The sequence below is a fragment of the Salvia miltiorrhiza genome, chromosome 2 (genome assembly GCF_028751815.1).
Source record: "Salvia miltiorrhiza cultivar Shanhuang (shh) chromosome 2, IMPLAD_Smil_shh, whole genome shotgun sequence".
Classification (NCBI taxonomy): domain Eukaryota; kingdom Viridiplantae; phylum Streptophyta; class Magnoliopsida; order Lamiales; family Lamiaceae; genus Salvia; species Salvia miltiorrhiza.
Window position 1 is genome coordinate 54,279,084 of NC_080388.1, and position 15,824 is coordinate 54,294,907.

Genomic DNA, 15,824 nt, shown 5'->3' on the forward strand with positions numbered 1-15,824 from the left:
TTCTCAAATTACTTTTTATGTGCATGAAGCTGCATTGTCGTCGGTACCACTCCCATCTACGTTGCTCATCCTAGAGGGGTCTGGAAACATAAACCTATGCGAAGGATGTCCTTAGGGGGAAACTCTAGCGGGGGATATCCCATATCCATATGGCTGAAACCCCTAAGGCGGATGCCCTTGGAATGAAAGTTGACATGGAGGGACTGATTGACTAATCAAATTGATAGAATATATTGAGGATTCAGCATATTTGGCCAAGAAAAAATTAAATTGGGACGAACGTCAGAATTTTGGGAAGGATTGTCAGAATTATGAGAAGAGAAACTTGAATTTTGAGAAGTGGAATTTGGTGCATAGGGATCAAACCAATTTTGAAATCCACTCATGATGTTCTTGAAATATTTTAAGAATAAAGAAAATTGAGAAATAAAGAATAGAGATTTATGTAGAAAACACATGAAATTGTTGTGATATTTATAGCAAAAATTTTATTCGTTGATATTTTGACTGTTTTAATTTTAAACGTTACAATCAAATAAATTAGAAAGATTACAAAAAAAAAGCTATAACAAATTGAGGAAATAACAAAATTTGGAAAAAGAAATAAAAAGAATGAAATAAAAGTAAAAAGAAAAAAAAAAGAAAATGACGAAAAGTGAAAAAGGAGGAGAGAGAGGAAGGCTATCAGCTAGCTGTCAGATCACATGCGCGTTGCCCAATGAGGAGGGGGCCACCGTGTCAGCCAAGTACCAGCTCCAACCTTGCTACCCATTCCCTCGTTAGTACCTCATTTATTGCTCTCCACTATGGTGATAGTCGGTTTTATCATTGCCACCTATAGATAAGGACCCTCCCATAGTGGATGGCCTAACTCGCATTGAAAATCCTCTTTTGCATGTATAATTGAAGGACATGTTAGATTTGCTTAATATTAAATTATACTCCCTCCGTCCCGCTATTCATGGCCTGTTTCTTTTCGGCACGGGAACTAAGGAGTCTTTTGCATGTATAATTGAAGGACATGTTAGATTTGCTTAATATTAAATTATAGTCATATATTTTATGTAAATTTTAGTATTATCATGTATAAATTATTTATAAATACTCCCTCCATTTACAGAAAATAGTTTTAGAAAATGACGATACAAGTTTTAATAAAAATGATTGAATGTTTTGTGAATGGAGAAAGGGTGTTACTTAAATGGTAATATTAATAAGGATACACCACTTACATAGACACCCCCATCACGTCCAGTCCCCTATATTAGACATTAGATCAATCAAGCCCCCGATGTCCAAATTTCGGGACAATTAACACATCCTCCTAACGGTCGTTTAATTCCGTTAAGTATTTTAATTTTTTATTTTATTGGTGGTGGGACCCACCACTGATTTCGGTGCAATTAAGCCCTTCCACCCTTTCTTCTTCGCCAAGCTCGCTGAAAAATTAAAATGCTGCAAATATTCATTATAATCTCTGCCACGTCAAGTGCAGTCGGGTGATTCGAAAGTCCAATGTTGCAGTTGTTGAGCCGCTAGGTTCACCTGAAGGTCCCAATGCTATCTCATGCCTCTTCTTCGATGCAACTAATCTTATGTTATCTTGTGGCTCTTCTTCTACATGCTTCAACTGCAGAAGGCTAAAACCTACTACAAACTAGCCATAAGGAAAGCGACAGAAATTCCACCACCACCTACGAGCCATGGTTGACAAGAATCAAGAACCCTCGACTCTGAGGCTGCCAGCGGTGGTCGTGGATCTACAGTGTGGACTCCCCGAGGATACGATGGCGCTGCTGCCGGAACCACTATGTGGAAGTGAGCTCATACGTGAACAACTGTGGGTTGTGTGGGATCAGGTGCCGTTTCACATGGCAATGCTGCGGCCGGATATGCGTTGATACAAATGTAAACCCTTTCAACTGCGGAACATGCTATCACAAACGCCGATTTCCTAGCTTCTGTGTTTATGGAATGTACGGTTAAGCGCATCCGTTGTCGCTGTTACCTTTCCCTTTCTCGATGGGCCTGCATCCTCCCAAACCCCACCCCGCCCAGGCACTCGCCTGTGAAGCCCTCCCCACCTAAGGGTAGTGGAGGCGCTCTCCTCCAGTTCTCGCGACTTCATAAGTTTGCAACGTTGGGCTCTCGAATCGCCTGACAACACTTGACGCAGCGGAGATTATGATGGATATCTATCGCATTTTAATTTTCTGGCGAGCTTGGCGAAGAAGAAAGGGCAGAAGAGTTTAATTGCACGGAAATTGGTGGTGGGTCCCACCACTAATGAAAAATAAAATAAAATACTTAACGAAGTTAAACGGCTGTTAGGGGTGAGGGTTTAATTGCACTGAAATTGAGACATTGGGGGCTTGATTGATCTAATATATAGTATAAGAGGCTGGACGTGATAAGGGTGTCTATGTTAGGGTGTATTTGATACTTAACCATATTAATAATCATAATTAATTGTATTGTGAGTTAATTAATTGTATTGTGAGTGGAGAAATAGATTCACCATGTGGGGTTTTGACAAATAAAGTCACGAACTATTTCGATATTGCAATTTTACCTTGATTTTTTGAAGTATGATGAATTAAATCATCACATTTTCAATTTTGTAATTTCGCCCTCGAAATTTTTTTCCGGTCACTAGTAGAGTAACTCCATATTCAACCCCACACGGTGTCATTTTCGATTTTATATTAAAGTATTGCACTGAAATCGTGTATGAAGAGGATATTTTGGGGGCGGGGTCCAAATAAAATTTCAGATGATTAAATAGAGGTAATAATCCATATATATATATATATAGGGGAAGGCTACGGTAAAAACACTTCTTAAAATATAAATATAAACGTTTTTTAATGTACGAATTTTATCCAACGAGGTTACGAATTCATCAAACATAGTTACGAATTATGAAAAATAATTTTTTGCTACCTTTGGGATTCGAACCCTGGACCACGAATTTGTAATACCCCGTTTCCTCGAGCTAAGTTTAGAATAATTTTGAATTTAGATTTAAGATGATTCACGCCGGATATAAAGAAAAAGAATTTATTTTAATTCCAACAAAAATGATTTACAAAAGCATTTGTAAATTTAGTTATTAAGTTTATATGCATTGTATATTTATTTAATTTAGCATTCAAGCATTTACACGAGCTTTCAATTTGCGAACTCTGAAGAATTTTACAGTTCTCATAATTCAACCCTGATGTTTAATTGTCCAATCAACACCCCATCTCACCCCATACCCTATGTTCCTAATAGCCATCCTATACCATGATTATTTTTTTTAGCATACATGTCTTTATGCAGGCAATCAAATCATTACATATCTTAGCAAATCTTATCCCAAATTTTAGCAGATCTTATGCAGGATCTTTACAGCTCCTTGCAGGATCTTTACAGCTCCCCAAGACTCCTCTGTTGTTTCAAAGATATACAACAGCCAAGCTCTCTCTCACTTATTCCACCAAAATATTTTCGCAAGGCCCCTTCACCAAATTTCTCAACCTGCAGCAAGCTTCTTTCTACAGCAATAAGAATCTAAGTTCTTTTCCTTCTTGATTGTGCAGTAACAACTCCCTAGCAAAGCAAAGAGCTTCAAAGGTTCAATTTTTTTTAAAACCATACACTGCATATCTCTCTCTCAAATTCTTTACTCTGCTGAGCTTTTCATCTAAATTATTCATAGCATACAACTCCAGTAAAACCAACACATTCACAAGCATATATGTATGTACATTATATATATATACATCAGAGCATGATTATTTTTTTTAAAATAAGAGAAGAAAGAAGAGTAGAAATATTTTGAAACATGTCGATAATTGAAGTTTTGAACTTTGTTCTTGTCTGTCGGATCTGAGTGTTTGGAGCGTTTGAGTCGGGAAAACTGAGGGTGTGTAGTCGACGGTGGCAGCCAAGGCTGCTGTAGCCGGAAGTTTCAAAGAGGGAGGGGTGTGCTGACGGTGGTGGCGTGGAGCCATTGACCGCGGCTGCCGGACCTAGAACAGGGGAAGTTGAGAGAGCAGAGGGAGTTCAGGGAGGCGGCAGCCTTGCTGTTGCTGTCGCCAAGGAGGAGAGAGAGCAGGGGGAGAGATCGGCGAGAGTGGAAGAGGGAGGCCAGGGCGCGGCAGCCTTGCTGTTGCTGTCGTCCGGCCACGGACGGGGGGGAGTTCAGGTGGCTGGTCATTGTAGTCGCCGGGTGAAGTAGCAGCGGCGGTGGGGTCTGGCAGGACCGAGAAGGAGAGAGAGAGGGGTGATGGCCGGCGGCCTTGGTGCCGTCGACCTGAGGAGGGAGATCCGAGCGTCGTCAGCGGCTGTCGCTGTTGCTCTGGCAAGCTTCGGCGGCGGCGGCAGCGGAATTCCGAGGGAGAGGGAGGAACGGGCAATTGAGAGAGAGCCGAGGATGGCGCGGCTCGTCGCCGCTGCTCCTCCGGCGAGCTTACTTCTGGAAGAGGGAGAGAGAGACCAAGTTCTTGGCGTGCGTGTGTGTGTGTTCTTCCATCTGAGTGTGTGCGTGTGTTTGTGTTAGTGTGCGTGTGTTTGTGTTAGAGTGTGTGCGGCTGAAGGGAGGAAGGGGGGGAAGAAGGGAAGGGTTTGGGCTAGGGTTGGGTTTTGGAAATTGAGTTGGGTTAGGGCTTAGTTTAAGTGTTGGGCCGATAGTTGGGCCTTAGTTATGGGCCGATTTTTTTATGAGTATTTGGGCCGAGATTTTTAATTAAATGGGCTGGGTTATTTCTTAATTTTGGGCCGAGTCAGTTGGGCCGATTTTCTTTTATTAAGCTGGGCCTTTGATTATTTTAAATCATGGGCTGCCCAAGTATTTATTTAATAGGATTTGTGTAGATTTTATTTAAAGGAGCTACACTATTATAATTAATTAGACTTATTAAGTTTAATTAATTATTTTCAAAGAGTAAATTTTCATAATAATATCATATTATTATTATGTGCATATTTTAAGTAAATTACTTATTATATGCTAAGCATGACATGAAATTGCATTATATTTTGCAATAAAAATATTTATGATTTAATTGGTTTTATTTATAATTCCAATTATTAAAGAAAGATGAGTAAGAATATTGTTGGTGTTCTTAACTCAAGAGAAATGTTTTCAATTATTTATTTATTAAATTTTGAAAACCCGGCTAAGTGAATCATAGAATATTAAGCACTACACCATGACTTAAGATTAGAATTCAAGGAGACCTATTGAGAATAGAATTCTTGTAGGCTTTGAGCATCAGGAGGATTAGCACTGCTATTCCGATTCAGAGATAAGGTTAAACGACAGGCTTTGCCTAGACAGGTGGGCTTACTTTCCAAATGTACAAAGTATGATTGAGTTATTAAGCTCTAAATGTTTCAATGAAATGCAAATTGTTTATTTAATGTAATGAAAACTGTTTATCCAATAAAATGTTTATGTGCACTCTGCTCTGTTTAAGGCTCGCGCAGTTAATCAATTGAGGTTCTCTTATGACCTAATACGTTGTTTGAGAATTGTGTACACTTGTTAGTTGACTCGGTGGGTTGATCTCCATCGGGCTCTAACCAGAGGCGTTATAAGGGTGCTCGGCTGGATGTGTTCCGGAGCATGAGAAATATCAGACCTGCCTGGGTAGCGTCCCGAGGTCAAAGTAAACTTGTCTGGGTTACGCCCTCAGTTCAAGTCAGCGGGAGACAGAGATCCGTCGGTGGCTAGAGGTCCGGGATCACAGCGAGTAACAGAAAGGGAGTGTGACATGTGCGCACAAATGAAAGAAAATGTTTTAACATGCTTAGAAGTACTTCTTTCAATTTAAAACCTTCTAAGTCATGTCAAGTATGATTGGATAAACTGTCTTTAAGAAAATAATGAAATGTTTATGAAAATGCATGCCCACTAAGTACATTAGTACTTAGCCCAAAAATACTTTCAAATGTTTTCAGGTTGGCTGGCCGGTGCTGACGGGACGGAGCTGAGGCTAGAGATAAATTCCTATGTTAGACTTCCGCTGTAGCAATTACTCATATCAGTCTTTTGTTTTCCCAACTTAAGATCTTCATGTTAAATTTCAAATGATATATCTGACCGAGCTTAGACTCTTCACTACTTAATTTATGCCAATGAATGTCAGTTGTCAGAAGCATGAAACAAAACTTGTGATCCAAAGGGGCATAGCCCGACTTTCTATCCTATTTCGGGTTTTTACAAGGTTGTTCCTTGTTTATTTCTATGAATTAGTTGCACCTCGATTATATTTATTCATTCAAGAATTGGGGTGTGACAGAATTCATCCAACAGGGTTACGAATCAACCGTAGATCTTGATGATCTAAGGGCTGAAAATCATTTATATTTTATACACTTAAGAGTGTTTTTATTCTAGCCATCCCCTATATATATATATATATATATATATATATAGGGTTGCGCTAAAATAAAACTCAAGCTTAGCCTATAAAATAAGACTAAATATAGACGCTTGATCTGTTTGTAATGGACGGCCAGATTTTATTGAGATGTAATATATGCCATAATTGCAGATTTGGAGTAGGGGATAAGAAAGTAATTACCATTTTTCTTTAACTATCATCTCCATAAATAAAGGGATCACGTTTCCATCATTATCTCATTCCATAATCTACGAAAATGGAATCATCTCCATATGTATAATCTTCTTGTTTTGATGATTTCGAATTTAGCGCACCATGATATATATACATGTCATGAACTAAATGAAATCAGAAAAAATAATTCCATAATTCATACAAAATAATTCGTCCAGAAAAAAGATTCCATAATTCATACAAAATAATTCATACATAAATTATAAATAATTCATGCAATCAGATTATCCCAATACATAAAAATTTCATAAATAAACAAAAAACAATTCATGTAACAGAAAAAAATTCATACATAAACTAAAAATAATTCATGCAACAGACACTGAATGATTCACACACAATTGCATCATATTCATGTCGAGTTATAAAGATTATACATGGAGCTTTTTTTATAATTAAATTCATGCACAAACAACGAATGATTCACACAAGATTGCATTATATTCATGTTGAGCTATAAAAGATTATACTGGGAGTTTTTTCAGATTTCATATCGAGATGAATTATATTTGAATATTTTCTTATACCTGTACGAATGTTTTATTTGCACCCATATGATTTTTTATTTATTTATGATATATATTGGTTTATTTTGTAGACAACATAATTTTCTTCGCCTTGAATATTTACTCTGTTGAATAAACCAATATGTAATCATTGCAAAACTTAAATTTTCTATTTAATTTATGCTAAAGAATCGGAACCGGGTAGGCAAAAGATTTGGAAGGTCAACCTCCTATGTCAATAATGCCCTTACGTCACCAACGATTCTGCTAATTTATTTTATTACATGAATTATACAACCCATTCAAGATGTTAATCCAGCCGTCGATTGTGTATAATCTACGGTTATAATTTAGTCTTATATTATAGACTAAGGGAAGTCCATTGAATAGCACTACCCTATATATATATATATATATATATATATATATATATATATATTTAATTTACAAATATTGAAATCGTACGTAATTTTGTATTTATTAAATTAAATATATAAATTTGTGTTTACTTACGTTTTTAGATGATTATAGACTTATAGTGAAAGCATTTGAATTGTGAAAATTAATTTGGTCGACGTTCTCCCAATTTAATTTGGATACCTGAAAGTTTCTATTTTCCGTTAGACGATTGAATTTGTTTATATCTAACACATAAAATAGAATTGTACTTTCTAATTCACAAGTGAAAGCAAGAATTGAAGATGATAAGAATTTCATAGCATTTCATTGTATTAATAATAAAGAACAAAGTATATGTCGTAATGATTGAAACATGCTAGCCAAATATATGAAATGGATAGCATTTCAAGAAAAAATAGAAATGCTATGCTAATGGGTCATTTATAAAAAAAAAATGACCAAATTATTATTGAAAAAGTTTGTAACTCTTCCATGAAACAATGATCTCGTGAGCTCCTCCTATTGGTGCCAACGTCATGATAGTAATGCCAATCAACATTGAAATCTGAAATTGAATGAATATAATTAAATATTAAAGTTTGCTAAAGAATTTGAAATTCTTAAATCTTAAAATATACTCACCCAACATAGAATCCAATGGAAGCTCCATGGTTTAGGTTTTTGGGTTTTTAGCCAAACAGCACAAGGCATCTATACATCGAAAAAAAAAACATCATAAATCATCAATTGAAATAAAAATATGCAGATCTTAATTTTTTTTTTAAGTTTTAAAATCCCTTTAATTCAATTTACATAAAACATAATATAATATAATATAATATAATATAATATAATATAATATAATATAATATAATATAATATAATATAATATAATATAATATAATATAATATAATATAATTACTCACAATATAAGATGTGCTTGCAAATGCTAGTCCCCCGAAAAATCCTAATAATCCTCCAAAAAATGGGAGGAGGATTGCCATAAATGCGGTGAACACTGCAACAAACAAAAAGAACATAATTTAAAGATTTATAACATAACAATGGAGAATTTAAAGATTTATTTTAGTTGACATTTTTTTCTATTTCATATTTATTTCCCTTCCTTTCCAAATATTCATAATGGTTTTTTTTTTTTTTTGCAACAAATATTCACAATGTTTTTGTGCGAGTACTTCTCAATTCTCATTGTGAGTCGGTGTCAAAGTTCAAATTCAAATTGGAATTCGAATTCGTATTAAATGACAGATTTGCAAATATAGATATCCCTATCACAATGAGACAATTTCACTCAAAGACTTTTTATTTTATATATATTTACTTTTAAAGTCTAAATAAACTCTAATTAAATGAGCAGATAAATCATAATAAAATCAGTTTAGAAAAATTACCAACATATGCACTGCGTGCTACAAGGCGAAGGGGTCTTCCAGGAGTGCAATGCCACTTTGTGACTAATGTAGATTCAATTTTGTCAAAAATAGGCATACCGAACACCTAAAGGAAAATAAAATCAAGAATTCGAATCAATTCAACATTTCACGTTCAGTTTATATTGAAAATTAGTCGAAGTCGAAATAAAAAAATGGTGACTGAGAGTTACCGAATATACAAATCTTATCGGTTATTCTGTTAATCGAAAAACGAATCGATTTAACCCGTAATTGATTTATTTTAAAATTCTTTTATGTACTTGTCGACATTTTCAGATCATGTTTGTTCCAATCCAAACTTTTTTCAAAACCCTAAACCCTATAATCATAAAATTGAAAATAAAATGGATACCTGATAGCTTCCAATAACATGGATGAAGACCATGAAATTAGCGGCACTAATGAGCCAGTTGGGGTGCTCCAAAGAGAGAAGCACATCATCTTCCACTAGGTTTCCGAAGGCCCAAAACCCCGATATCGCGACGGGGAAGTAGCACAGCGCTACGATGAGATAAGCCACGGTGACGCCCTTCGCCATCGGCTTCTTCGACGGGTTCCCAAGGGACGAAGGAATCGTCGCCTGAATCTCCAACGCCACGCTGTGGCCCGCGAAGGCAAAGGCAAGGACACCTAAGCTGCTGAAGATGTCGAAAACGATCTTCACCGTTGACGTCGATCGGAAACCGTAGTGAACCACATGGTGCTCGCCGAAGCCTTTCCATAGGGACGCGCCGGTCGCTATGAAGGAGTAACTATACAAAAAATTATGTTCAATCAAACATTATTTACTCAGATATTCATAAATTCAATAAAATGGATACTACAACAATTTCACGTTTCAGACTTAATAAATTTCTTATTATTATATTTTTCAAATTAAATTACTTACGAGTGCAATAATTTGAGCTAACAAGCTTCATTAAATAATTTTGAACCAGCTTTTATTAAAGCGAGATCTGACTGATCAGCTTATTTGCATGCAGCCCTAGCCTTCAATTTCGAAAATCAAGCAATAGATATGGCTAAGATATTATGTTTAAAAAAAATTGGAAGTGAATGGCTAAAAAAAAGAGAACTCTCTATTCAATTGAACAAATTTTCTCTCTCATTTTTAGTGCACTATTCGTTAGTCATATTTTTTTTAGTAAAATAAATTGCATAGTTTTTATGAAAATAAAAAATAGTTTTGAAGTAGTCAATCCTAATTTTCATTGAAATTAAAAATATTAGTTATCCTAATAAATACTATGAAAATAATGAACCCTTAGGCCTTAGCTATCATGATCAATCATTTACTTAAAAACTGAAATTTAAAAGATAAGAGATGGCCATATACGCTTTTATCATACAACTATGACCTTACCCAACCTGATCTGATTTTGCTAGTCAAGCATACTAATATCCGGCATCATATCTTAGTAGGTTAGTTTATATTATTAAAAACTGGCAAATCGTAGCTAAATTTTCACCTGATGGACATGACGGCGGCAAGAAGAGAGACTATCTTCAAGGAATTGAAGTTGGGAGATTGAGAGAGTACCAATTGAATGGCAGCAAACATCAAGATGTAATAAGTCTTTCTAAAATCAGCTTGTGGGGTGATGAGAGCTAAACTTTTCTGGAGCGATTTCCCTCCGGTGACCATGTACACGATGTCGGATCCCACTTGCACAATCAATTGTTGCGGCATCACCATCCAGAACCCTAGGTATTCTCCGAAGGCGTGTTGCCCCAGCTCCGTGAACCGGTCGAACCGCTTACCCGACTCCGATTCGTGGAGCTGAATCAGGAGCCACACCGTGTACCACGTCACCAACCACGCAACGGCTATAGCAACGATCCCGGGGATCCTGTACCCAACAAATTAGGGCATTCCACAATATCAGTCATGCCGTTAGATGGCAGACATATGTGAGACCTCACCATTTTTTTCTTAATATTCTTATAAAATCATGGTATTATTAAAAAAATTGTGCGAATTTGTAGGTATAATCTCGTATCATCAAATCGAAACAATTGTCTTCCAAGAAATCTTGAAGTTGCAAATTAAAAAATAAAGCCCCATCAAGATTTTTTTTTCTATTATGATATCATACTATGACATATATAGTCGTGAATTTACCAGCCGAGTCGAGCCAAGACGAGCGGCAAGCCGAGGACGCCGGCGCCGACCATGGCCGTGACGCAATGGAAAGCGGAATACCACCATTTTGCTTTACGAGATGCCGTTATGGGCAGCCAACTATTCAAGTCCACCTCCGTATTTGGCCGCGATTCCGCCTATAATGCAATTCAACAATATTGTATTTGAACAAATAAATACACGATGCTAAAAGATTATGACATTTATTCAAGGAAAAAACAAGCGTAGATATACGGTGCATATACGTAGAAAACAACAAAAAATAATTACCATGATGATGAAGAGTCGAAATATAGTGGTGCGGAGTTGAGTGAGATGAAGATGATGACTGCTTAGACGACATACTTATATAAATGTGGAGAGTGAAAAACGGTGTTTATGGTATCTTAGATCCTGATTTAGTGAAATCCTATATTGAATCAGTCCTAAATCTGATGATTATCCAAAAAAACAAATAAAAATTCAAATTTGAGAAAAATATGGGATACTTATATTGCAATATTTGGACATTTAACTACCAATTATTTGAAAAAGTTAAGATATAATAGGGGTTGGCACAATGGATAAGTTAGTCTGGCCTATAACAGAAAGATATAATGAAATGTCAAATGTCTACGTTCTACGTTTAAAGATGAATACATAAAAATAATATAGATTAATCGAAAATTTATTAGAATAAATTCATGAATTTTAGGTTTATTCGGTTATCTAATTTTTTGAATACTTAATCAAATCTTTTATCAATCTTAAATAAAATGAATACAAATAAAGTAAATGCCACCTTAATGTATCATTTATTAATTGACTAATTGCATTATATATATATATATATATATATATATATAGGGGCGCGCTCCAGTGAGACCCCCTATTTTTCGTGTAACATGAGTACAATGAATAAGACATAGTATAATACTAACGAACAAAACGTATATCTAATGAACAAGATGTATATACTGATGAAAAATAAAATTTAAAAAATTCGTAATGAATAAGACATATATACTGATGAACAGGGCCGTATATACTGATGAACAATGCAATATTTACTAATGAATAACAAAATTTAAAATATTATACTCCCTCCAGGATTCGAACCCTGCGAAAAAAAATCACCCTCCAGATACAATATCAGCCATAGGATTGATAAAATAAACGCACCAGATCTCAATATGTAGTATCCACTCCCCTCATAGTATATATTTCCAAATTTGGACCACAACGGGGGCACGAGGAGCGTGCCACATGGCAGCAGCCTCCCAAGACCTTCCAAAGCCTTCCAAGGCCAAAAACACGGAGGGGTAAAATGGTCATTTCGGAATTTTAAAAAAAATTAATTTTTTTTTACCAAAAATTCATTTTTTCCCCCGGTCGTCGTCAGAATTATGCACATAACTGAACACTAATATGCATAAAGGTAAACACAACTATGCATTACGTTGGATAGAAATATACATGAGAAAGTATAAGTATGTAAACCCTCTAGTGTCTCACTGTCGAATAATGCTATGCATATTTCTGTTTTTCTTTATGCATATTCTTGTTGAAGTATATGCATAGTATTATGCGACACCGTCAGGTAGCTCTCGCCACTAGTCACTTGACGGGTCACATACTGATACTTTCCCATGCATCTTTTTATTAAGTGTCATGCATATTTGTGTTTAATATTATGCATATTGGTATAGAAAATGAATTTTCAGTAAAAATAAAATAAATAAATTATTATTTCCCAAATGACTATTTACCTTGTTGCCACGTGGCGCGCTCCTAATGAGCCATGTGGCCCTCATTTGTAGAGGACCGCTAGGAACTATATACTATTATAAGGGAGTGGATCATATTGATCCACTCCCTATATATATAAGGTTAAGTTCCATAGAAACGGATATATAAGTAGAGAATACAGAAACATTGAATATGTCAGTATATGAGGTTGAACATACCAATAATTTTGTTGAACGTTTGGGGTTTTGGGGGTTCGAACCCTGTATACGTTCAACACAAGTCTCGTTGAACGTTAAACGAACGGACACTGACCGTTAGATTAGACAAGATCAACACATGAGATTTTGGTCTCCTTTCTCTGAAAATATTTGTGTTTCTATTGAACTTTCTCATATATATATAGGGGTGGGCTAAAATAAGAACACTTTTAAGTGTATAAAATATGAACAAATCCTATCCATTGGATCTCGGTTGATCTTATGGCTTGAAATTTGCATAATCAGAATATAATTCGTAACAAAAGAATTTCAAATTCGTGCATAGAATATAATTCGTAATAAAAATACTTTCAATTCGTAATAAGAAAAACGTATGAATTGCAAGGGAAACAGTTACAAATTTCGGATCTCCATATAATTTGTTTTGGGCCATTAATGCACTATGATCTAATTGACAAGATTTGTTCCTATTTTATACACTTAAAAGTGTTTTCATGGTAGTCTACCCCTATATATATATAGAAGGAGAACCGCTTCCGACAATAGCAAGTTGTGTTTTCCCGTCAAATCACCTTACTATTTTTTAAAATAATTATTTTTTTATTTTATTTGTTTGTTCATTTTGTCTACTCTATATCATACAAATATATTTTTGTTATAATTTTTTTCACTCATAGTTTTATGGTTTGTAGTTTTTATTTCAAAATGAGTTTGTAGTCTAACTCGACTCTATAGACCATATCAAATACGGTAATAGCATATTTTTTAAGTAAGTATGTAATAACATATTTTTGTCTAAATGATCATAAAATGTTCAGTAAATGTATATAAAATATTTAATAAACATAAATAAAATTATCAAAATATTAATATAGATAAAATTTATGATCATATATGAACTTTTAACATATGTATTTATTTATTCTTTCTTTCATGAACATCTAGTCAACAAGTATAATAGAATATTTGAACATTTAAGATTAATCAAGCCACTATATCTATATCTATATAATATATAATAACAATTACATATTATCGTAATTAATAACTTTTATTTTCAATTATTTTTCATATATAGTTTCTAAAAATGATATGTACAAATTGTATATCTTACTTACATATTGATAATTTTGAATTGACAATTAATAATGAATGTTATAATGACATTAACTCATGACAAAAAATTTAATAATTTAATTAAATGTTATAACTTCTATAGTGGCATGTAATAAACTTAAGTATATTTACTTATATACAATTAATAATAAATTATGTTATATAAATTATATATTTCATACAATAAATGTGTATATATATTTATTGATTTTAATCTATAATAGATAGTTATTATAGTCAATGTTCATTATCATAATCTAATATATATCTATATAATAGTATAAAACAGGCAAAAACATCAAAATAATGCAAATCATACTCCCTCCGTCCACGAAAAGATGTCCTAAGGGAGGGTGGCACGGATTTTAAAAAAATTTATGTTGTTTATTTAGTTAGTGGAGAAAGGGGCCCACAAATAAGTGACGAAGAAAGGGTTCCACAAATTATTACTAAAAATAAATTAGAACATCTTTTGTGGACGGACCAAAATGACAAATTATGACATCTTTTCGTGGACGGATGAAGTAATTATTTAAACAAAATTACTCATAATATCAATATTATTGACAAACATGGTTTTTGTATCTCATTTATGTATGATTTGTTGTCATTTTCCTTCATGTTGTGCTTGTGAATGCTTGTTTGTGTCCCAATTTTGTGTTTTGTTGAGATTTGGTGCTTTGGTATAGTTTTGGAGTGATTTCAGCAAAAATCAAAGATGAATTGGAGAATTGTGAAAGCATGAGGTTGAAGTACATCTCGAGAGAAATCCGGGAGCGCAAACAACAATCTAATCGGAGCTCGGACGAAAGAGAACGGGGCCGAACAAGTCTGCTGCGCACAGAGCCCCACGATCGCAGCCTGACGGCCGTGGGAAGGCAAAGACCCGCAGTCACCAACCGCGGCTGCGAGTGGAACCGCGGCTCGTGTGTACCCGAGTTAGAATGCCACCGCGATCAGGGCTGCGGCCGCAGGCCTGATCGCGGTCTCCTACCTTCTTTAGCCACAATCCGTGCATTTTTCTCCTCTTGTGGGACTCAGATGCGAATTTCAGCCTAAAACCCTCTTTCACCTTCATTTTATACATCATTCATCACCTACACACATTGAACTCAACCCCAATTCTCCAAACCAAACTCTAGCCTCCATTACTACACTCAACGACCAAGATTCGAAGGCACTGAAGAAGAGAGTGGATTGAAGCTTAAATATTTCATCATTAAATAGGATTTGTCACTCACTATCTCATTCATTCATGGTTTCTTTTCATTTAGGTATTTTGTTTGTGATTATGTTAGGCTAAAGCCTCTTTTGATTTGGGGATTAGACTAGATTGATTTTGTAATGGATTGATTCTTCATTTGATATATATATATATATATATATATATATATATATATATATATCTTGATTGGGATATATATCTTTTCAAACCCTAGACTTATTTATTGTATGATTGGTTGACCACCTTTTGTGCATTTCTCATTTGTGATTTGAATCGGCAGAGGATAATCATAATATATTAGGAGTTTGAAACATATCAACTCAATCCGGAAGGTTAACAGGAGAGTTTGTTGGTCTTTTGTGCTCTTTGGAGTTATAGGTTAGAAATTGACCAGGGACGAAAATT

The 15,824-nt window shown here is 34.9% G+C and overlaps 1 protein-coding gene across 1 annotated transcript; it reads right to left on the reverse strand.

Moving 5' to 3' along the window:
- Nucleotides 1–7,850: 7,850 nt before the first annotated feature.
- On the reverse strand, nucleotides 7,851–11,528 carry LOC131010280 (lysine histidine transporter-like 5). Its single transcript, XM_057937730.1, has 8 exons — nucleotides 11,403–11,528; nucleotides 11,112–11,269; nucleotides 10,459–10,839; nucleotides 9,342–9,741; nucleotides 8,948–9,053; nucleotides 8,462–8,553; nucleotides 8,177–8,245; nucleotides 7,851–8,099 (listed from the first exon to the last, which is right to left on the reverse strand). The coding sequence occupies exons 1-8, from the start codon at nucleotides 11,403–11,405 to the stop codon at nucleotides 8,001–8,003; spliced, it is 1,308 nt and encodes a 435-aa protein (XP_057793713.1). The 5' UTR covers nucleotides 11,406–11,528; the 3' UTR covers nucleotides 7,851–8,000.
- Nucleotides 11,529–15,824: the final 4,296 nt, after the last annotated feature.